The sequence below is a fragment of the Oncorhynchus mykiss genome, chromosome 10 (assembly GCF_013265735.2).
Source record: "Oncorhynchus mykiss isolate Arlee chromosome 10, USDA_OmykA_1.1, whole genome shotgun sequence".
In the NCBI taxonomy this organism is placed as follows: Eukaryota; Metazoa; Chordata; class Actinopteri; order Salmoniformes; family Salmonidae; genus Oncorhynchus; species Oncorhynchus mykiss.
Genome location: NC_048574.1, coordinates 30,041,121 through 30,065,636, shown reverse-complemented (window position 1 = coordinate 30,065,636; position 24,516 = coordinate 30,041,121). Strand labels below are relative to the sequence as shown.

General features: G+C 40.1%; 1 protein-coding gene across 2 annotated transcripts; it reads left to right on the top strand.

The window, feature by feature from the left end:
- Nucleotides 1–15,689: 15,689 nt before the first annotated feature.
- LOC110533627 (polyubiquitin-B) lies at nt 15,690–17,514 on the top strand. 2 transcript variants are annotated; one of them, XM_036990036.1, is made up of 3 exons: nt 15,690–15,839; nt 16,497–17,186; nt 17,415–17,508. In XM_036990036.1, the coding sequence occupies exons 2-3, from the start codon at nt 16,505–16,507 to the stop codon at nt 17,420–17,422; spliced, it is 690 nt and encodes a 229-aa protein (XP_036845931.1). In that variant the 5' UTR covers nt 15,690–15,839; nt 16,497–16,504; the 3' UTR covers nt 17,423–17,508. The 2 variants fall into 2 exon arrangements, with proteins under 2 accessions (XP_036845931.1, XP_021473704.2); XM_021618029.2 differs by having other exon boundaries at nt 16,497–17,514.
- The last annotated feature ends 7,002 nt before the right edge of the window (nt 17,515–24,516 follow it).

Here is a 24,516-nt window from a genome sequence, read left to right as displayed (position 1 = left end):
ATTTGGACCTGAGCGTCTCTCCATAAATTCAAATACGTCATGTGTTTATGTTGATCTTTCCACTGCACCAAGTAGATACAGTATTTGCTAAGGAAGATGACCCGGATAGTTCAGTAGGATATAAGTGTCCTAGCCAACTTGTTGTTTTGGTATCCAGTAAGAGTAAAGAGAGTGCGGGGGGGGGGGGGGGGGGGGGGGGGGGAATCGATGATTGCAAAGTTAAATAAACCATACAGCTATGTGCATGGGCTACTTTTACAAATTTCCCCCCAAAAAATGTTTAAAGCACATTTACCTGAAAAACATTGCAAATGCAAAGTTTGTTAACACAATGACGATTTGTGCCGTTTGTGCAGTCATTCTGTTACCAAACTTTGCTCTTTTAAGTTAGTGTTTTTGTCAAATGTTCTGTGGAAATTGTTAAAAGTAGTCCTTGTGCGTAGTTGTATGGTTTGTTTAACTTTGCAATCATTGGTTTTTGTTTGACATACATTTTAGAGTATTAAATCTCTGTCTCAGTGTCATTCTCTTACCATGGAATTTCCCCAGAGTAAAGATTTTTCTGTCTGGTTGAAACGCTTCATCGTCTCAAGGGTACCCCTGGCCATTTTGGATGGGGGAAATAAAGTGACAAGGAGCTCAGCTTATAGTAAATAATGTGTGTATGTATTGAGAGGAAGCTGTGTTTTTGCATCGTAGCTTTTATCTGACTGAACAATATTTGCTACAGTTGGTTTTTTTTTTTAGGTTAAATACATGTGGGCCTATTAGGGTACAAATAAAACATTGTAGAAATATTCAAAGTAAAATCACAGCCTATCATCCCCTCTGTAAAAGATAACATTTAACAAAACACATTGCGTAACAGTCAATTTAGACTACACTAGACTTCCCATCAATATTGCAGTGATTTCTTTTATATAAGACATTTTGTGTGCCATATAAGGTCAGTGTGCCGTGAAGGAGTCAACCATCCAGTGGTGGGTTTCAGCATTGTCCCAGCATGCCCTATAAACCTGACAGTGGGGATAGCAGCTCGAACTTGCCTGGCTGTTTCCTAGGCCTCTGGCTGACCCATTTGACCAGACTAAACAAGCCAGTGCCCTCTAGTCTACTGGGCCAATGTTCAACCACTCCATCCAGATGCTTGCAAGCAATTAGACATCCACATGCAAAGCCGCAGGAGGGGGACTAGGGAAGGGGAGGGGGAGGTTACTTTATGGCGTTTGGCACTGTTGCCATAGAAAAGCCAACAGTCACTCCGCATCCAGCTTGAAGAAAGGTCAGGTAGATCATCTGTCTTTTGTTAATTTTTCTTTTTTTATTCTCCTTGACCTCTTGCTTAGCTACGGTTGCCTGGGTAAAAACTGAATCTTACTTCTTTTTTTACAGGCTTGTGGAAGAACAGGAAGGTTAATTTGCATTTCAATGCAACATTTTACAACAAATAGACAATAGCTGTGAAGGGTATGTGAGGATTAAAACTGATGATGTGTTTTAGTGTTATTTGCAAGCCTTGTTATTGGAGATGTGGTTGTGAAGCCGAACATTATTGTTCGACGTTTCACGCCTTTGCAACCAGAGGAAATGTCAAAATGTATGTCACGCTTGACTTTTTTCCACATTGTGCCTCCATGCATACTAACCTAATAGCCATGTATTAATGCTTTGGACCAAAGTCCAAAACATAAGACAACATGGAACATATAACCATAATCATCATAATGATGTAGGAGTGCAGACTACTTCAAACCCACAATACTCCCCATGTCCCCCAGCCCTCTGCATCCAGCCCCCATCCCTGTGACACAGCAACTCTAAGGCCTGACCCCCATAGCACGGGCAGGCATTTGATTTGTGTCCTGATCCATCAGCCCCTCCACAGGAACAACTGTCCAGCCCCATTGTGAAGAACCAAGGGGAGGTGGGACAACCTCTTTTCACCCTCTACCCAATCAGCTCTGCCCCCCATCCTCATTTCAAAATGTACAAGACATCAGTTCATTGCCGTCTGTCCAGTGTCTACCCTTTCTTTCTCGACACAACCGCCCTCTTGCTCTCTCTCTCTCATATGGTTCCCCGAGGTTGAGCTGTGGTTGTGTTTTTTAACCAAGTACGTCCAATGTCATCATGCGTTCTATTAGCCCTGTGCATCCATTTTGCACCAGTCAAACCTCCTATTCTTGTGGTTCATATCAACATATTGCTAGCAGAGAAATGGCTAACCAGAGAGCGAGAGAGAGAAACTGTACTGCCTCCTCCTGCCTTGTTTTCATCTGAACTGCGTCGACCCGAGTGTGTCGGAATCATTCTTGACATGCTCCACTGCCTCTCTCTCTTTTTAATGTTTGATGTCTCTGGAGGGAGAGCGAGGCAGGAGAGAGGAATGAAAGACTACATGAGCGCAAGAGAGAGAATTAATGGGAGTGAGAGCGAGGGAAAGTGTGCAAGAGAGAAAGAGGGAGGGGGGAAGCTGTGAGAGTGATCAACATTTAGCCAATGAGTGCCCCCCCATAGATAGATGGTGTGTTGAGTGATCAGGTTGTCTGATGGACAGACTTGGGTAGCTCAGGAAATTGTGAGATTCAGACCTGGGTCCAAATAGTTTTTGAAATCTTTCAAATACGATGACTGCTTGATTGATTCTGCCTTGAGATGGGTGGGTTTGCACTTTTTGGGTCTATTCCATTGGTTCCATTGTGTCAGGCAGGGACCATGCATCCCAAAAATCTGAATGTGCATTAAGTATGTAAGGAAGGATGGGGGGTGGTCAGAAATATGGGTTAGGCCTCACATCTGCAAATTGGAGAATTTTAGCAATTTTCTGACACCTGAAACAGCTTTTTCCTGCAATCTGAGCCATAATCATAATGCTTAATTCTATGTAAGATTTTTGTTTTTTTAAGAAACAAAATATGCTTCTCTGTAAAAATCTGGATAAGAGATTGAAAGGAATGTGAGTCTTATTCAGTACATTTAGTAATTGCTTGCTTCTCTAAAGTCTACCAATCTTGCCACTTGTCATCTCACACCAAACTGTGCATGTACAGGCCATCAAATCAAAGGCACTCCTTCAATATAAAGTTGTTGTTTTTTTACAAAAATGAAAATATGTCAGTTTGTCACTCACGTGGTTGGAGTAATATGTTCAACTACTTACTACAATGGCCCAAATCTAGCTTGTGCCTTTTAGATTTTGAGAAAATCAACTAAGAATTTTTCACTTCTCATTGAGGTCTTAAACCTCCGCCTGGTTTTGCAAGCGTTCCCGGAAGTCTTGCGATGTTACGCCTCTGGGTTTAGAAATTCTATGGCTCAATGAAGCACATCTAAAGTATTTGAAAAGGGTTGAATACTATTTGAACCCAGTGCTGTGTATGTGATGTAGCTATTATGGTATTTTTTCTCGCTGGGCTGTAGTTTCAGATAATAGGATGCCAAGGCTAGTCTAGCTAACACCTAAAACTCTGTCCTCCTGACTTCAGAGTCTGGAATGACTCTATGATGTTGTCGGCACAATGTGTCGACAATAATGGGGGCTGTGCTTTTACTGTTTGGTTCGCCTCTGTGTCTTTATCACTCAAACACCCAGCCACACACAGCCCCCAAGCGCCGGCCGTTTAAATTACAATGGTTGAATTTTCAAATCCAAACAACGAGAGGTCTCAACCCCTGAGAAAAAAATTACATTTCAGAGAACCAATCAAACCTGTTGCACAATTACTGAGTAAATATTGCATTAACAAACAGCCTCCTTTCCAGACCACTGTGGTCAAAGCTCTCCGTGCGCTGTGAGTCACGTCGGTTGCGTCAGCCAGGATATGCTAAGGCTCCACTGACCCCTAACCTCACAGCCACAATATACCCTGGCTGGCATAAATCTAATCAAACAAAATGTATTTGTCACATGCGTTGAATACAACAGGTGTAGGTAGACCTTACTGTGAAATGCTTACTTACCAGCCCTTAACCAACAATGCAGTTTAAGAAAGAGTTAAGAAAATATTTACCAAATAAACTAAAGTAAAAAAAATAATTAAAAGTAACACAATAAAATTACAATAACGAGACTATATACAGGGGTACCGGTACCAAGTCAATGTGCGGGGGTACCGGTTAATCAATGTAATTTGAACATGTAGGTAGGGGTAAGTGAAATGTGAAAGAACACATTTTCTAGTGTGTGAATATTCTGCATAGTAAGAAGTTGGCTACATTTGGTAAATCCAGCGGTGTGGTTCAGTGGCAAAAACAAACTTTTAATTCTAAAACTGGGCCACCATTTTGTTAAATTGTTGTTTTGGTTTGTTGGTGTGCTGCAGTATTCTAGTCAGGGAGAGAAGGGCCTGCATAGGCCTCTGTTAATACTGCATATGTCCCAAATGGCACCCTATTCCCTATATAATGCACTACTTTCATTTGTCATTTAGCAGATGCTCTTATCCAGAGCGACTTAGTGAGTGAGTGAGTGCATACATTTTCAAATTTGTTCGTACTTTCAACCAGAGCCCCAGTGTAACTCGTAACATTTTCCCCTCTTCATCTTTCGGAGATCTGCCAGACGATCCCAATGTAGAATGGAGCATCTCAATGGCCTCCTCTCTAATCCTGAAGCACATCAGAGCACACTCCATCAACCTGGTATGATGACCAACTCATCACTGAATCACACTATTATTTCTCATCCTGAAAAATGCTAGAAAATTTGTGCAGACTGTTGTGTGTATCGGTTTTTGCACCACATTTTTCTGATCATTGTCAATAGTGCTTTGTATCTGCGTATGTCTCTCACAGGCTTCCCAAGATCCAATAATGAAATGAAAGAGGGCCATGTCTTTCTTTCTTGGTATTAACCCCACATTACACGTAAATTAGCATAATTCCAGATTGGTTTGTGCTGTCTGTCTGGTCAACTTCTATAGTCATTGTCATGCAAAATAATGGCAATGAGCATAGGAGTTGGCAAGACGGCCAAACTGATCTGGGACTTGGCTACATGTAAACATCTCTCAGGAACAACATGGCTGCCGTCTGCAGCAACAGAATGTGGTTGTGGTGCTGGTTGGAGCTCGGGTCATTGTTGGCATGTTTACTCGTTACAGGACATTTACCAAAAGGAATTTGGGAATTGAGATCTTAACAAAAAATATGTCTGTACTCAACCATTAGTATTCTGACAAAAGCTGAATGCAGTCTTTCACAGATAGATAAATAAATAAGCATGAGAGGGCACAGCAGGATGCTAGCAGTTTCACTTAAGAACCAAGCATCTCAGTGTAGGCTATCCCACTGATCTGTGTTTTTTTTTTTTCAATCAAAGACAAAAATCTATTAGATGGTTATTTCTTCCCCATCCTGTTAAGGATAATGCACAAAAATGAACTAGATCATAAAAGAGACTACAGAAATATCATATTTCACTTTTCCCATAATATAACCTATTCATCCTATTGTTTTACTGCTGTTAGAGTGTTTAGCATGTTAAGTCCAAGCCTAGAATAAGCAAAGAATGAGCAGATATCCACCTCTCTCCCCTCTTGGAAGCCATTGTTATTATCTGTTTGCTTTGACAACAACAAATATTTCTAGAAACTGGTGTTTATATGTGTAATTATATATATTTTTCTCTTCCAAGTAGGGCTGGGCATTGCCAGGAACCTCACAATACGAAATTATCACGACCCTAGGTGCCGATGCGATATGTATTGCGATTCTATACTGTGATTTTATTGCGATTCGATGTTCCAAACATATTACTCACCATATGTCTTCTGCAGAGGGACAAGAGAGAGCCATGAGAAAACGAGTTTTAATCAGTCATGGAAATAAAAGTGCTGAAAACGATGGAGAACAAGCTCTGAATAAAAAATGCTGGAGTTTTGGTGCAGCTACACCAAACTAGCACAAGTTATATTGTGATATAGTCAAAAATGATACAGTACGATATCATCAAAAATAATATCTCTATGTAACTGTATGATTCTCATCTGTGTGCTCGTTGTTCTCACCAGGGTCTTGACCTGACTGCAGTTTAGCGCTGTCAGGTTAACCGATTTCAGTGTGCAAATGCTCAACTTCGATGGCCACTGGCACGCTGGAGAAGTGTGCTCTTTATGGATGAATCCCAGTTTCAACTGTACTAGGTAGATGGCAGACAGCATGTATGGCGACGTGTGGGCAAGCGGTTTGCTGATGTCATCGTTGTGAACAGAGTGTCCCATAGTGGCAGTGGGGCATTTTATCAATGGCAATTTGAATGCACAGAGATACCGTGATGAGATCCTGAGGCCCATTGTCTTGCCATTCATCCGCCACAATCACCTCATGTTTCAGCATGATAATGCACGATCTGTACACAATTTGTACAACAGAGTGCTCCAGTTCTCGCCAATATCCAGCAACTTTGCACAGCCATTGAAGAGGAGTGGGACAACATTCCACAGGCTACAATCAACAGCTTGATCAACTCTATGCAAAGGAGATGTGTCGCGCTGCATGAGGCAAATGATGGTCACACCAGATGCTGACTGGTTTTCTGATCCAACCCCCCTACTTTTTTTGTGACCAACAGATACAGAAATTATTAAATAGTTGACAAACCATGTTTGTAGATTAGGCCTTAATGAATTTAACTCAGTAATGTCTTTGAAATTGTTGCAAGTTAGGTTTAATATTTTTGTTCAATGTATTTATTTTGCATATAGCCTACATTTCACATTGATATTTAATAGCTATCTTATGTTATGGCATAAAGTATCTTCAAATGTACACTTTTGTTGTTTCAGGTGCTGACCTTCGATGGAAGAGGAGTGGCCATAGCAATCACACTGCCATCTACAAGGCTATCAGGTACGAACTAGACTAGACTATGTCCTTAAAACACTGTCCGTCATTGTAAGGCGGACCTGTGTGTGTCCTTTAGATTTAATTGTATGTTAATAGTGTGTTTTTGATCCGTTTGTGGCAAGCACATGCTGTCCCAAGGGAAGTACTCTAGGAAACACATATTGTCCACAGATCCAGGACCTATGCCAGGAACCAGCCCTGTAGGCTACATTCCTAGACTCCATAATTATAAAGCATACACACACCACATGCTAAACATCTCGGCACACATTAACCTCCCTCCCCCCACCCCCATATAAACACACACACACATACAAAAACACATTTTTGCATAGTTGAGAGGTCGACCAAACCCACACTCCACCGCTGAATCTGCAGATGGCCCTGCTCTCAGAAACCCACATAAAATCACTTCCTAACGAGAGTAGGGAGGAGAACTAGCGAATGAGAGAGGAGAACTGGAGAGGACACCAATCCAACAGTTGCATCAAACTATTGTGAAATGAAATTAAGAATGTTTGGTCGTGTCATAGTCTCCCGTGATGATAAACTAATAGATGTTAAAAATGTAGTAGCTGGCCAGCGCGCACAGGAGATTTGGTTTTGGGTTCCCTCAGGAATTATTGTGATGTGTACGTAGCTACATTACAGTACAGTAAGGTTTACACAGTGAGTAAAGAAAACACTGAAATAGTATGATATGTTACATTTGGTATGGTTATATAAGATAGATGATTACTTAAGGCAAGGTCAGGGTGAATGGGTGGGTGTATAACATGAATGTCTAGCAACCCAAAGGTAACGTTAGCCACCTAGGTAGAATTCGTAACACATCATACATTTAGCAAATTCGTAACATATTGTACTCTGCAAATTCGTAACATATAATACGAAATTCATAAATGAATACATGCCATGTGATTTACGTACATAATAATATGAAATGCTCCGAGACCAGGTTGTTCTGAGCTGAGCCTCCATGGCTCTCCTCCAACACCCAGACCTCATCTCTTGTCTGGAAAGATGAGTTTGTGTTGTCCAGATCACATCCCATGATTCCCATTAGACTTAGACCCACAAGTGATGCACACCGTTTTCTCCACCATGCCAAATCCTCAGGATTTGCTGTATGGAGATTTATTTTTGTCTCTTGGTTTTAAAAAAAAACATTGTGGAAGTGTACAGTGCCTTGCGAAAGTATTCGGCCCCCTTGAACTTTGCGACCTTTTGCCACATTTCAGGCTTCAAACATAAAGATATAAAACTGTATTTTTTTGTGAAGATTCAACAACAAGTGGGACACAATCATGAAGTGGAACGACATTTATTGGATATTTCAAACTTTTTTAACAAATCAAAAACTGAAAAATTGGAAAATTATTCAGCCCCCTTAAGTTAATACTTTGTAGCGCCACCTTTTGCTGCGATTACAGCTGTAAGTCGCTTGGGGTATGTCTCTATCAGTTTTGCACATCGAGAGACTGACATTTTTTCCCATTCCTCCTTACAAAACAGCTCGAGCTCAGTGAGGTTGGATGGAGAGCATTTGTGAACAGCAGTTTTCAGTTCTTTCCACAGATTCTCGATTGGATTCAGGTCTGGACTTTGACTTGGCCATTCTAACACCTGGATATGTTTATGTTTGAACCATTCCATTGTAGATTTTGCTTTATGTTTTGATTCATTGTCTTGTTGGAAGACAAATCTCCGTCCCAGTCTCAGGTCTTTTGCAGACTCCATCAGGTTTTCTTCCAGAATGGTCCTGTATTTGGCTCCATCCAGCTTCCCATCAATTTTAACCATCTTCCCTGTCCCTGCTGAAGAAAAGCAGGCCCAAACCATGATGCTGCCACCACCATGTTTGACAGTGGGGATGGTGTGTTCAGCTGTGTTGCTTTTACGCCAAACATAACGTTTTGCATTGTTGCCAAAAAGTTCAATTTTGGTTTCATCTGACCAGAGCACCTTCTTCCACATGTTTGGTGTGTCTCCCAGGTGGCTTGTGGCAAACTTTAAACAACACTTTTTATGGATATCTTTAAGAAATGGCTTTCTTCTTGCCACTCTCCCATAAAGGCCAGATTTGTGCAATATACGACTGATTGTTGTCCTATGGACAGAGTCTCCCACCTCAGCTGTAGATCTCTGCAGTTCATCCAGAGTGATCATGGGCCTCTTGGCTGCATCTCTGATCAGTCTTCTCCTTGTATGAGCTGAAAGTTTAGAGGGACGGCCAGGTCTTGGTAGATTTGCAGTGGTCTGATACTCCTTCCATTTCAATATTATCGCTTGCACAGTGCTCCTTGGGATGTTTAAAGCTTGGGAAATCTTTTTGTATCCAAATCCGGCTTTAAACTTCTTCACAACAGTATCTCGGACCTGCCTGGTGTGTTCCTTGTTCTTCATGATGCTCTCTGCGCTTTTAACGGACCTCTGAGACTATCACAGTGCAGGTGCATTTATACGAAGACTTGATTACACACAGGTGGATTGTATTTATCATCATTAGTCATTTAGGTCAACATTGGATCATTCAGAGATCCTCACTGAACTTCTGGAGAGAGTTTGCTGCACTGAAAGTAAAGGGGCTGAATAATTTTGCACGCCCAATTTTTCAGTTTTTGATTTGTTAAAAAAGTTTTAAATATCCAATAAATATCGTTCCACTTCAAGATTGTGTCCCACTTGTTGTTGATTCTTCACAAAAAAATACAGTTTTATATCTTTATGTTTGAAGCCTGAAATGTGGCAAAAGGTCGCAAAGTTCAAGGGGGTCGAATACTTTCGCAAGGCACTGTATGTATAAGGCCATCTGTATTTCGTCAACTTGGATAAAGTCTCCAATGAGATCCTGTACTGAACAGGGAAGAGGAGAAGTGAAGAGTTCTCTAGCTTTCAGTCACCGATGAGAGTGGGAGAGGAGAGGGAGAGTTACTGTAGCGACTGTGAAATATGACATGGATCATCCAGAGACCATAATCCATCCATAAATTACCATGAACAACATGACAATTCATTAGGAAACATCAACAGGTTGACAACCATCCCCAATTGCATATTATCTTATTCCTAACATTTCAGAGGTTACTTTGCTGCCTTGCTACTTTCCCTTGTGAAGGCTTAAAGATGTTGACCTTTTACCCATTTGAGCTGCAGCCAGGGAAACGGAACCTTCAGGTTTAATATGGCTGGAAGGGCCATACTGTGTCCTGATAATTATTGTGTATTGTTCACTCATACAAAGTCTTTCACTGCCCAGAACTTTGGCAATGTAATTAGTTCCCAGTCCAGATTTTATTTAACTATTTGTTTCATAGGAAAACCTGGGGCAAGTAAGCCTATGTGTAGGATTTTCTTGCAAGTCAAAGTTTGTCTGCTTAGTCCTCAATAGCTACTGTTTTTTTTCTTGCCCCTCCCAACAGCTATCTCACTTCTACTGGGAAGTACCAGATGGTGAGTATTTTTTATTTGACCGAGCCCTTGACCAAGCCCCGATCAGAAATGACACATCTAAAACCATTTGCATCAGTTACATGATATGTTGCATGTTGGTAAACAGAGTTTTGAACTACAAATCTAAACTGGTACACGTATAAGCTCGTAAGGACAACAAGGGAGAACTGATCTAAAGCAGTGTAGTTGGAACTGGAGCCTAAGAAAATACCGCCATCTAGTGTTGAAAATAGTGTGTGTCACTTGCACTTAGTCAGCTGGTGGCAGTAGGGAGTAGATGGGGACACAACAAACTGGGTGATATTCCTGTAATTGTAAATAGACTGAATATGAATGAAGTACCTAAAGATTCTGCAGGAACTTTATTATTAGTCAGCCTATTCACAATTTCAATAATAAAAGACAGAGGGCATTTTACAAGTGGACCTATAACTCCCCTTCATCAGTCGCCATTTGTCCCTTTCTCCCGACTGGATGTGAATCTATTGCCATACAACAACCCCCTCCTCTGTTACACTTGTGTTTCCGCCAACACTTTATGGCTTTGGCCTTTGTAAGATAGTGGAACCACATCATCATAGCCCCTCCTAAAGCTTTGCACTGCTCAGGCCAGGGTCCAACTTTTAAACTCCTCTTAATGTAGCAGATGGGCAGATCTCTCTCTCTCTCTCTCTCTCTCTCTCTCTCTCTCTCTCTCGTTAACTCCATCTTGGCTCCATCTGCATGACGTCTGATTCAAACCTTCCTCTTACATAATATTCAGACCCTTGAACCCAGCTGTCTGGATCTTGACTATTATTTGTGAATTAATTGTAAATTAAGTAGTTACTGCTATTACTAGATACATTATGGCTCACAGTAGAAAATATTGCATGTTTTAAGTGTTATTAGACCTATAGAATGACTTTCTTGATCACTGTTTTGAACAAACCAAACCATTTACCACTCTATACCCTGTCCTCCTTTCCCTTAATCTAGGGAACAGACGAGAGAGATGTCACATTTCTATTACTATAGGATGTGAGATCAACCTGTTCATTAGAATTTTAGTTTTTATAATTTCACCTTTATTTAACCAGGTAGGCCAGTTGAGAACAAGTTCTCATTTACAACTGCGACCTGGCCAAGATAAAGCAAAGCAGTGCGACACAAACAACAATACAGAGTTACACATGGAATAAACAAACATACAGTCAATAACACAATAGAAAAGTCTATATACAGTGTGTGCAAATGAGGTGAGATTAGGAAGGTAAGGCAACAAATTGGCCGTAGTGGTGAAGTAATTACAATTTAGCAATTAAACACTGGAGTGATAGATGTGCAGAAGATGAATGTGCAAGTAGAGATACTGGGGTGCAGCGGAGAAAATTTAAAAAAAGAACAATATGGGGATGAGGTAGTTGGATGAGCTATTTACAAGTGGGCTATGTTCAGGTGCAATGATCTGTAAGCTGCTCTGACAGCTGATTTCTGCCAGGACCCTTTGATTTAATGATGAGAATTGTTGGGAGAGGGATGTTTTTTCACTAGTTGATTAGCTGTAAACATGCCACACCCAGACCTTCAAGTGTGCTTTCACATTGGTACTCTGGGTTCGGTGTTGAGCGGGAGAGATAAGCCTCAATGTGATTCTAAAGCTTGTTAGCAAAGCTGCATACTATTCTCCCCTCTCATTTTCACTAGCTTACCTAAAGCCTCTTTTCCTCCATGAACCATTTACTGTAGATATCCTAGTTTCACAGTCTCCTTAAAATATGTCAATGATCAGTGTTTTTCATAGACATGTTGCTTAAGGCTAGCCACCACACCCTCATAGGGTAATTGTCTTCCCATAATCATATCACAATCAACTTTTACCAGTTGAATGTCGACAAAAATATAATACTTAAATATAATATAATAAAAATTCTCTGAAATATTTTATTAGAATATGCAAATTGCACAGTATGTAATTACAGTGCATTTGGAAAATATTCAGGCCCCTTCACTTTTTCCACATTGTGTTACATTACAGCCTTATTCTAAAATGGACAAAAGTCTGATTTAAAGAAGCAATAAAACTGGCCATCTTTAGACTAGTTGAGTATCTGGAACATCAGTATTTGTGGGTTGAATTACAGGCTCAAAATGGCCAGAAACAAAGACCCTTCTTCTGAAACTTGTCAGTCTATCCATGTTCTGAGAAAAGAAAGCTATTCCATGTGAGAAATTGCCACGAAACTGAAGATCTAGTACAACGCTGTGTGCTACTCCCTTCACAGAACAGTGCAAACTGGCTCTAACCAGAATAGAAAGAGGAGTGGGAGGCCCCGGTGCACAACTTAGTAAGAGGATAAGTACATTAGAGTGTCTAGTTTCAGAAACAGATGCCTCATAAGTCCTCAACTGGCAGCCTCAGTAAATAGTACCTGCAAAACACCAGTCAACAGTGAAGAGGCGACTCCGGGATGCTGGCCTTTTATCTTAAACTTTTCCAAAAATAAAGATTTAAAGTAAGCATTTCGCTGTTAGTCTACACCTGTTGTTTACAAGGCATGAGACAAGTAATGTTTTATTTTTAATATGACTTGGAAACCATGCCAGGGAAATAAAACCAAATCATGGATTGCTGTCTTACCTTATCCATTGACTGCTTTCAGAGTAAGGAAACCAATATGTAATTTTGTAATTTGGGTTAACTATCCCTTTTATAAAGATAATCTCATCGAGTAGAGGGTTATTATAAAATAACCTTGTGTAAAAAGGGCTGTGGTTATTGTAGCACACAATAATCGTATATTGACATATGTCTGTCTGTTTGAAATCGCTTCTCATATTTTCTAAAATAATTTACACTTTCTCAAATCACAACACTGCTGAAGCAGCTCTTTATATACAGTGCTCAACAGAGACTTATGGAACATGTTTTGCATGAAAACTTGTCCTCCTTCCCATAATTATAAACAGTCAGACTGGGTTGCAAAGTACAGGAGGCTTGCACAACCACATTCCAGTGAAGCTCAACCAGTCCTGAGGAAAGAGTGACGTGGAGATCACGCGCTGGGATTGAGTCACATGAAGAACCAACAGTCCACAATGCTGCTGTGTATCCGCATGGGAATACTGTGACTGACCTAAACCAGACCACTCTTTGCCCTCAATATATTGTTCAGTTGGCCAGTTACGGAGTTCCTGGAAGGAAGTAGAATATCGAACTAGGCCCTCAGCAGCTCAATGACTGTTGGTACACTGTTCATCAAACTTAAATGAAAATGCTTGAATTCAATAATGTCACAAATATTATATTATAATTAATGCAGCTGTTTTTATCTCAATATCAAAACATTTCTGGGTAACAATGAAGTACCCTACTGTGAATGTTTTCAATTAAAAATGTCAAAAAGACACTAAAATAGCTTCTTAGCAAGGAACAATTTCTAAAGCAAGATTTTTGTTCGGACTGTGGGAGTGGTCTGGCAGGTCAGAACTCAATCCCTCCAAAACAGGCTGAAATTTCAGGCAGTCTTTTCAAACAGCTCTTACACTAAAAGGGCATTATCATAATTTTCACAATATCACAGTATTATCCCAACCTCATAGTGTGGAAATATATATAAAACACATAAAAATCATGTTTTGGACTACAGTGGTCCAGCTCAGGTCAAGTCGTTAGTCTAGATGGTGCTCAGTATATGAATTTAACCTTCACACTGCAAAATCAGTGCACCTAAAAATAACTGATGATAACTGCTTGGTCAGTATGACCATCTCTATGCCTCCTCTTGAAATAAAATAGAAGAACTATAGCTACAGGAAAAGCGTGTTAAATCATGTATGAAAAGAAAAGACTGTGAAGGTTATGGAAAATGTCAGCCTTGTGTTTTAGTAGTTGCTGCTGTTACAGGACCCAACTGGCTCAACAATCTGGTGTCAGGCAGCTGTTGGCCCTGCCTGTGGAATTCATTTCATAGCCCTGCCCCTGACCCAACAATGTTAAAATTTTTACAGTGCAGTGGATCCAGATAAGCAGAGCCAAGGAGCACAGTTTTACAATTTCTGCCTTGTTCATTCTGAATAAACAAATGTATAACTTTGGACCTGACCTCCAACGGTGCAATCGTTCACCAACTGAATCAATAGTGTAAATTCAATCCAAACCAGATTGGTTATTGGGTAAGGATGATAAAGGTTAGAACTGGGTTGATTTGTATCTCATCCTGAATCAGGAGTCAAAGGAGTTGTTCAAAGTCGAAACAATGTAATTCATTTCATTTAAAAATATATATCTGGCCTTCAAAAAATATACGCACTTACTTGTGGGGCAAACCAGTATTTAGTTACTATGGTGTGTTACCAAGCAACCTGTATTTACCATGCACTGTAAATAGCCAATAAATTACAATCCTCAAGTTGTTCTGTCTGAAAATAGTTTGGTCCTTCATGTCTGTATGTTTTTTTTTCTTCCTCATTCTGCTTTATATCTCTGAATGTCTCATTCATTTCTCATGGAGGTGCTCTATAGAGCAATAAAGGTAGAGAGACGCCTGTACTGGTAGTAGTGTCAGCTTCAACCTGACATACTTTACTTGTGCAGATAAAGCTGGGAAACATGTTCTCATATGCTGGAGGCTGGACCTCATGCTACAAGTTTCTGCTCTACATTAAGAAGTATGTTGGGATTTTTTTTAGGATTGGGAAATACCATGACATTTGCTCTCTATGTATTATGTTGACATGAAACAAATGTGACAACTGGCAAATAATTGTATTGAACAGGTTGTGCCTTAAAGAGTGAATGAAGGGTGTGTCTTGGTGTTGATATGAGTAGACCTATATCAATAGGAGATGAGACATAACACATGCATAACACACAAGAAGTGTCAAACGTTTCCATTGTTTCATTAATTATCCCTCAACACTGATACTGTATTTATACCTAGAAAAGATTGTGACGTGGAAACAAATGAAATCATTATTTGAGCCTAAAACTGTTTTTACAGTTTCTCAAATCTCAAATGACACAAATCACGTTTGTTTTTTTATGTAGCTGGCTTTTCCAACATATCAATGTTGTTGACACAGTTCATGGTACAGTCAGACAGGTTTGAAAAAAGTCACATTACCGACACAGTATCCACCAATCGTTGTTCAGACAAACAATATAAGCGTCCAATCACAGACTTACGGGGAGGGGGTTCTTGATGTGGGTGGTTCTAGCAATTTCTAGAGACATCTCAGCACACATTAAATAAATGTAACTCCGCCGAGAGTAATTGTTTTAAAATCATATTTTCCTAATCGATCGATCATTCGTGTATGTGTTATATGTGTATTTAATCGAATCAAAATTAATGAATTAAATGTATAGTGTAAGTTTAAGGTTAAAGCACGGACTATATTTTCAATCGCGGATGGATATTGTCACATGACGCTTTTCCACGTCGCAATGTTTTCTTAGTATAAATAAAGTGTCCGCGCCTTTCGTGAATCATATTGAACACAGAAGCAAGAACAGTTTCTAAGAAGACGTGTACGTTACATTTACCTCGAGGTTAATCGTAAGTAGATACATTCGATATTGATATTAGTTGAACTTTTGTATTTTACAGATATTCATGTGTTAACTACTGTGCTAGAGTTGCTAACGTTACTTGCTAGAATTCGGCTTGACCTAGTTTTGTCGAATGGTTTTGTTCACCAACCGTCGTCTTTCACCCTTCCCTTACAAAATATTTTGATTTTGTACCCTACTTTAAATAAAGGCTTAAGCCATACATAGTATAGTAACAAGCCTTTATTTACAATTTTGCTATCCCTGACTATGGTTGTCCGTTTTTTTTCTCCACAATTTTTATCCTGCTTTCGTTAACGTATTGTAACGACCCTGGGTTTATAAGCGCGGAAATCGACTCTGCCGCACGCGCATGCTTTTTTTCGAGGGTTCGAGACCTGCTCCCTGCCTGTTTCATTAGTATTTTTAGCTGGCTGGACAAAATGGCGCCCGATCGAATTCAGAAGCCAAACGACCGCTACGCAGTTCAAACAATTGTTACGTATGCTTTTGGACAGACTTGCATGAAAGTAAATGCATGCAATACAAATATTTTTCTGGTTGTATTACTTCATCCCAGTAGCTAGCAAAGTATAATGTTTTCATCTTGCGGAAATGGATGTCAGTGGTGCGCTTTAATGATTAAGTTTCACTATCTATTCAGGTGTGAAGATGCAGATCTTCGTGAAGACCCTCACAGGCAAGACCATCACCCTTGAGGTGGAGCCCAGTGACACCATTGAGAATGTGAAGGCCAAGATCCAGGACAAGGAGGGCATCCCCCCAGACCAGCAGCGTCTGATCTTCGCTGGCAAGCAGCTGGAAGATGGCCGCACCCTCTCTGACTACAACATCCAGAAAGAGTCCACCCTCCACCTTGTGCTGCGTCTCAGGGGAGGCATGCAGATCTTCGTCAAGACCCTCACTGGTAAAACCATCACACTAGAAGTGGAGCCCAGTGACACCATTGAGAATGTGAAGGCCAAGATCCAGGACAAGGAGGGCATCCCCCCAGACCAGCAGCGTCTGATCTTCGCTGGCAAGCAGCTGGAAGATGGCCGCACCCTCTCCGACTACAACATCCAGAAAGAGTCCACCCTCCACCTTGTGCTGCGTCTCAGGGGAGGCATGCAGATCTTCGTCAAGACCCTCACTGGTAAAACCATCACACTAGAAGTGGAGCCCAGTGACACCATTGAGAATGTGAAGGCCAAGATCCAGGACAAGGAGGGCATCCCCCCAGACCAGCAGCGTCTGATCTTCGCTGGCAAGCAGCTGGAAGATGGCCGCACCCTCTCCGACTACAACATCCAGAAAGAGTCCACCCTCCACCTTGTGCTGCGTCTCAGGGGAGGCATGCAGATCTTCGTCAAGACCCTCACTGGTAAAACCATCACACTAGAAGTGGAGCCCAGTGACACCATTGAGAATGTGAAGGCCAAGATCCAGGACAAGGAGGGCATCCCCCCAGACCAGCAGCGTCTGATCTTCGCTGGCAAGCAGCTGGAAGATGGCCGCACCCTCTCCGACTACAACATCCAGAAAGAGTCCACCCTCCACCTTGTGCTGCGTCTCAGGGGAGGACAGTAAAAGTTTCCCCTGCTTCTGTTCTGGCAAATGTTCAGTTTTTTCACATGTTTGTTTTTTATTGAAGTCATTAAAGGCTAAATGAATGCAATTAATTTCAGTGTTTTATAGATTTCTGAACTGTTCTGATACAAAACAATGGAACTTATGAAGTATAGGAAGATGGTACATTAATTCACACTTGCAGTGAAGGCATGCTATAAGATGTACAAAATAAAGCCGCCTATGAGTGGTCATGAGCATTTCTCGCTAATTACTTACCAAGGCACTAGTTATGGCGATGTATCGCAGGATGGTTGAGTGATTTGTCAAATTAATTCTGCCATGGTATTACGTCACTAGTTTTAAAGCTGGAGAGACCCAACCCATCTGGTCTACATGGGATGTAGTTGACAATGTAGCCACTCTATTCCTAGTCTCATGCTCCAAATCAACCTCTGCCACACTGATGGCAGGGGCAGTTTATTTTCCTGTCAGATCAACTCCACTAGGATTTAGTTTTCAATGGTGGGTAAAAGGGGAAGAAATGTGGTGGAAGCTACTCTGAAAACACAGTATACCATGCTACCAATTGATTCCCACTGGAATCAACTAGTCTTAACTAAATGTACTTTGTAAGAAATCTGAAGAGTCAAACTACAAATCGCAAGAGATCACTGGGGTTATGCTACCTGAATGTAATGTACATGCTAGAACGTGCCAATAGGCTCTCCCACTAGGATTAATTTGCTCCCATTGGAAACAACAGGCTGTGGTTTATCTTGGCTTAGTTCTAAAAATCCCAATTGCTTTCTTCACACACTTTATTTTTGCAAAACTAATGTAGTTCTAATACTTAGCTACACCGCTGCATAGCGAGAAAGTAATTCACTACTGAAAACACTAATATTTGCATTTAGTTCAATGATCAAGCTACTGCAACATTGTAAAATTACAAGTTCAACGATATGTAGTTCAATACTCCCTGACACCAAACGTAAAAATAAGGATCACAGGCAGTTAGTACTGTTTTGTACCTGAATTCCTGTTAATGAGCCTTTACTGCCCCCTGTTGACTCATTAAAACAAACCAAAGCTGCAGTGTATGGGAATGGAGCATTAAAGTTATTTTCTATGCTTTGGTGTATGTGGTGAATTTTCGTAACTTTTTATACAAAACTCCAAACTGGTAACACTAGTAATGTAGCAAGTTGTATATTCAAAGCTTTTTATTGTGCATTCATTTTGTTTGGAGACATTTTTCACCACAATTGATCCAAAATACATATGACCAGTCAAAAGTTGACACATACTCATTCAAGGGTTTTTAAATTTTTTTTTTTTACCATTTTCTACATTGTAGAATAATAGTAAAGACATCACAACTATGAAATAACACATGAAATCATGTAGTAACCCCAAAAGTGTTAAGTAAATCAAAATAGATTTTATATTTGATATTCTTCAAAGGAGCCACCCTTTGCCTTGATGACAGCCTTGGGGGGGGGGGGGGGGGGGGGGCTCATTTGTCATATTGGAGTAACGGTAAACATTTAAATTAAATTATATACATATACATCAAATACCTTATATTAAGCAAACCAGACAGCACGGTTGATTTATTTTTTACACTGACAGCCAGAGGAACACAACATTCAGAAACAATTTACAAACAGTTGAACTTTTGTATTTTACAGATAATCATGTGTTAACTACTGTGCTAGAGTTGCTAAAGTTACTTGCTAGAATTCGGCTTGACCTAGTTTTGTCGAATGGTTTTGTTCACAAACCGTCGTCTTTCACCATTCCCTTACAAAATATTTTGATTTTGTACCCTACTTTAAATAAAGGCTTGTTACTATACGCCTTGTATGGCTTACCATTTACAAGTTTGCTATCCATGACTATGGTTGTCTGTTTTTTTTCTCCCCAATTTCTTCTTCAAAGTAGCCACCCTTTGCCTTGATGACAGCTTTGCACACTCTTGGGGGGGGGGGGGGCTCAATTGTCATATTTGAGTAAAGGTGAAAAGTTAATGTAAATTATATACATATACATCAAATACCTTATATTAAGCAAACCAGACGGCACGGTTGTCTTTTTTTTTTTACACTGACAGCCAGAGGCACACTCACAACATTCAGAGACAATCTACAAACAGGTTTTTCTCATTGAGATAGAATCTATTTTTCAAGAGAGACCTGGTCAAACAGCAGCAATGGGAACTAAGTTTCAGACAAAACAACTTATGTACACTAACACAACATTGAACAAAACTATAGACACACATACAGTACAACTATTACGTAAAGAAACACAAATTACATTTGTGTTTAGTGAGTGCCAGATCAGAGGCAGTAGGGATGACAACTTGTTATATTGATAGGTATGTGAATTGGACCATATTGTTGTCCTGCCTGAGCATTCCAAACGTAACAAGTACTTTTGGGTTTCAGGGAACATGTATGGAAGTAAAAAGTACACATTTTCTTTAGGAATGTAGTGGAGAAAAAGTAAAAATTGTCAAAACTATAAATACTCAAGTAAAGTACAGATATCCCCCAAAAAACTACTGAAGCAGTACTTCAAATATTTTTTTCCCGTTACTTTAACTGGTGTTATTTGAAATATGATCGCTGAAAAATATCATAGGACTGTTTTATCTTTCCATCTGAATCTGAAATAGGATTGGATCAAGTAAACAGTATTTACATTCCCCTCATAAAACAGGATTACTACCATACAAAAATGAGCTGGCTCAAGCAGCCTGACTTAAAGTTTCTCATATGCAGTGACCTATCCATCTTCTGTAAGTGTTTGCAACCTGAAGAGGAGCCCATATAGTACATACATACTATATAATTAAACTCCCGAAATGTCTACAGTACACTAATGGGCTGAACCTGAACCCAGAACTGGTGAAGAGCTGAACACCCACAGAACGTGATAAAAGCAGCCTGTGACCCTGACCCCCTCCAACAGTACAGTGCCTTGCGAAAGTATTCGGCCCCCTTGAACTTTGCGACCTTTTGCCACATTTCAGGCTTCAAACATAAAGATATAAAACTGTATTTTTTTGTGAAGAATCAACAACAAGTGGGACACAATCATGAAGTGGAACGACATTTATTGGATATTTCAAACTTTTTTAACAAATCAAAAACTGAAAAATTGGGCGTGCAAAATTATTCAGCCCCCTTAAGTTAATACTTTGTAGCGCCACCTTTTGCTGCGATTACAGCTGTAAGTCGCTTGGGTTATGTCTTTATCAGTTTTGCACATCGAGAGACTGACATTTTTTCCCATTCCTCCTTGCAAAACAGCTCGAGCTCAGTGAGGTTGGATGGAGAGCATTTGTGAACAGCAGTTTTCAGTTCTTTCCACAGATTCTCGATTGGATTCAGGTCTGGACTTTGACTTGGCCATTCTAACACCTGGATATGTTTATTTTTGAACCATTCCATTGTAGATTTTGCTTTATGTTTTGGATCATTGTCTTGTTGGAAGACAAATCTCCGTCCCAGTCTCAGGTCTTTTGCAGACTCCATCAGGTTTTCTTCCAGAATGGTCCTGTATTTGGCTCCATCCATCTTCCCATCAATTTTAACCATCTTCCCTGTCCCTGCTGAAGAAAAGCAGGCCCAAACCATGATGCTGCCACCACCATGTTTGACAGTGGGGATGGTGTCTTCAGCTGTGTTGCTTTTACGCCAAACATAACGTTTTGCATTGTTGCCAAAAAGTTCAATTTTGGTTTCATCTGACCAGAGCACCTTCTTCCACATGTTTGGTGTGTCTCCCAGGTGGCTTGTGGCAAACTTTAAACAACACTTTTTATGGATATCTTTAAGAAATGGCTTTCTTCTTGCCACTCTTCCATAAAGGTCAGATTTGTGCAATATACGACTGATTGTTGTCCTATGGACAGAGTCTCCCACCTCAGCTGTAGATCTCTGCAGTTCATCCAGAGTGATCATGGGCCTCTTGGCTGCATCTCTGATCAGTCTTGAGCTGAAAATTTAGAGGGACGACCAGGTCTTGGTAGATTTGCAGTGGTCTAATACTCCTTCCATTTCAATATTATCGCTTGCACAGTGCTCCTTGGGATGTTTAAAGCTTGGGAAATATTTTTGTATCCAAATCCGGCTTTAAACTTCTTCACAACAGTATCTCGGACCTGCCTGGTGTGTTCCTTGTTCTTCATGATGCTCTCTGCGCTTTTAACGGACCTCTGAGACTATCACAGTGCAGGTGCATTCATACGGACCCTTGATTACACACAGGTAGATTGTATTTATCATCATTAGTCATTTAGGTCAACATTGGATCATTCAGAGATCCTCACTGAACTTCTGGAGAGAGTTTGCTGCACTGAAAGTAAAGGGGCTGAATAATTTTGCACGCCCAATTTTTCAGTTTTGGATTTGTTAAAAAAGTTTGAAATATCCAATAAATGTTGTTCCACTTCATGATTGTGTCCCACTTGTTGTTGATTCTTCACAAAAAAATACAGTTTTATATCTTTATGTTTGAAGCCTGAAATGTGGCAAAAGGTCGCAAAGTTCAAGGGGGCCGAATACTTTCGCAAGGCACTGTATTTACAGAAGGATTGTCTGGGAGATTTACCATAGTAATTTGTGTGAGAATATTGTTGTGAAAAGTGTTATAGCCTATACAGTTGAAGTCGGAAGTTTACAAACACCTTAGCCAAATACATTTAAACTCAGTTTTTCACAATTTTTCACAAACTTTTAATCCTAGTAAAAATTCTGTGTCTTAGGTCAGTTAGGATCACCACTTTATTTTAAGAATGTGAAATGTCTGAATAATACTAGAGAGAATGATTTATTTCAGCTTTTATTTATTTCATCACATTCCCAGTGGGTCAGAAGTTTACAAACACTTAATTGGTATTTGGTAGCATTGTCTTTAAATGGTTTAACTTGGGTCTAACATTTCAGTTAGGCTTCCACAAGCTTTCCACAATAAATTGGGTGAATTTTGGCCCATTCCTCCTGACAGAGCTGGTGTAACCGAGTCAGGTTTGTAGGTCTATTTGCTCACACACACACGTTTTCAGTTCTGCCCACAAATGTTCTATAGGATTGAGGTCAAGGCTTTGTGATGGCCACCCCAATACATTGACTTTGTTGTCCTTAAGCCATTTCGCCACAACTTTGGAAGAATGCTTGGGGTCATTGTCCATTTGGAAGACCCATTTGCGACCAAGCTTTAACTTCCTGACTGATGACTTGAGATGTTGCTTCAATATATCCACATCATTTTCCTGCCTCATGATGGCATCTATTTTGTGAAGTGCACCAGTCCCTCCTGCAGTAAAGCACCCCCACAACATGATGCTGCCACCCCCGTGCTTCATGGTTGGGATGGTGTTCTTCGGCTTGCAAGCCTCCTTTTTCCTCACAACATAATGATGGTCATAATGGCCAAACAGATCTATTTTTGTTTCATCAGACCAGAGGACATTTCTCCAAAAAGTACAATCTTTGTCCCCATGTGCAGTTGCAAACCATAGTCTGGCTTTTTTATGACGGTTTTGGAGCAGTGGCTTCTTCCTTGCTGAGAGGCCTTTCCACACCAAAGTATGTTCATCTCCAGGAGATATAACGCTTCTCCTTCCTGAACGGTATGACGGCTGCGTGGTCCGATGGCGTTTATACTCACGTACTATTGTTTGTACAGATGAACGTGGTACCTTCAGGCATTTGGAAATTGCTCCCACGGATGAACCATTTTTTTCTGAGGTCTTGGATTTATTTTGATTTTCCCATGATGTCAAGCAAAGAGGCACTGAGTTTGAAGGTAGGCCTTGAAATACATCCACAGGTACACCTCAAATTGACTCAAATGATGCCAATTAGCCTATCAGAAGCTTCTAAAGCCATGACATAATTTTCTGGAATTTTCCATGCTGTTTAAAGGCACAGTCTACTTAGTGTATGTAAACTTCTGACAAACTGGAATTGTGACACAGTGAATTATAAGTGAAATAATGTGTCTGTAAACAATTGTTGGAAAAATTACTTGTGTCATGCACAAAGTAGATGTTCTAACCAACTTGCCAAAACTATAGTTTGTTAACAAGAAATTTGTGGAGTGGGAACGAATTTTAATGACTCCAACCTAAGTGTATGTAAACTTCCGATTTCAACTGTATATTCTGTATATACAGTTTGATTGAATTAAATGGGATGGTACTGCAGTTCAGGTGACACAGTTCAGCAGTCTACAATGTCATATCACTTACACACACACACACACACACACATACACACACACACACACATACACACACACACACACACACACACACACACACACACACGCCTAATGAGCGCAATGTGTTTTGGTATTTATTAGACCTAACACCATATTGCTTGTTAGAATGGACATAAGATTTAGTCTATTACCCAGACAGTCCTGGCCACATTTCCCAATGTAAGATTTATTTTTATTTTTAACCTTTGCTCTAGTTAGCCACTCAACTGAACAATTGTATTTTTGCAGGCCAGCCCAGCAGGGTGCCTGTGGGCTGCTCTTGCCATATTTGATAGCTCATACACATTAAACTGTTGTTTTAGTCCAGTGTTTCCCAACTACAGTCCTCGAGTACCCTAATCAATACACATTTTTGTCAGAGAGAATGGTCGGGCTCGGAACATAATTATAATAATTTCTAAACTGCTAATTGACCGCATCTGAATCCAAAGAGAGGTTGCATTTGAAAATAACTATACTTTCATACCGTGATTACATTGAAACACGATCCCATGTCTCTTTTTTTATTTGTGGGAGTACTTGGGAAAATATTTTCTAAATTAAACATTTTTTTAATGAATTCCTTGTGATTTTACAGTCTTTTTTGATGCCTAAAAAAAATAACTTGGGGCGCCTTTTGCCGACCCCTGGTATAGGGTGAAGGTAATGTTTAAAATTGGCAGTAATGGGAATAAATATATTCATTGCAATAATTCGCTGTTAATTATTAGCTGACCAGATATCTGATTTAATTAAGAATTATAATTTATACACATTATTGTTATGTTTTATTACAGTCTCCGTTTCATTATCAATTTAACAATTTAAAGAGGAAACTA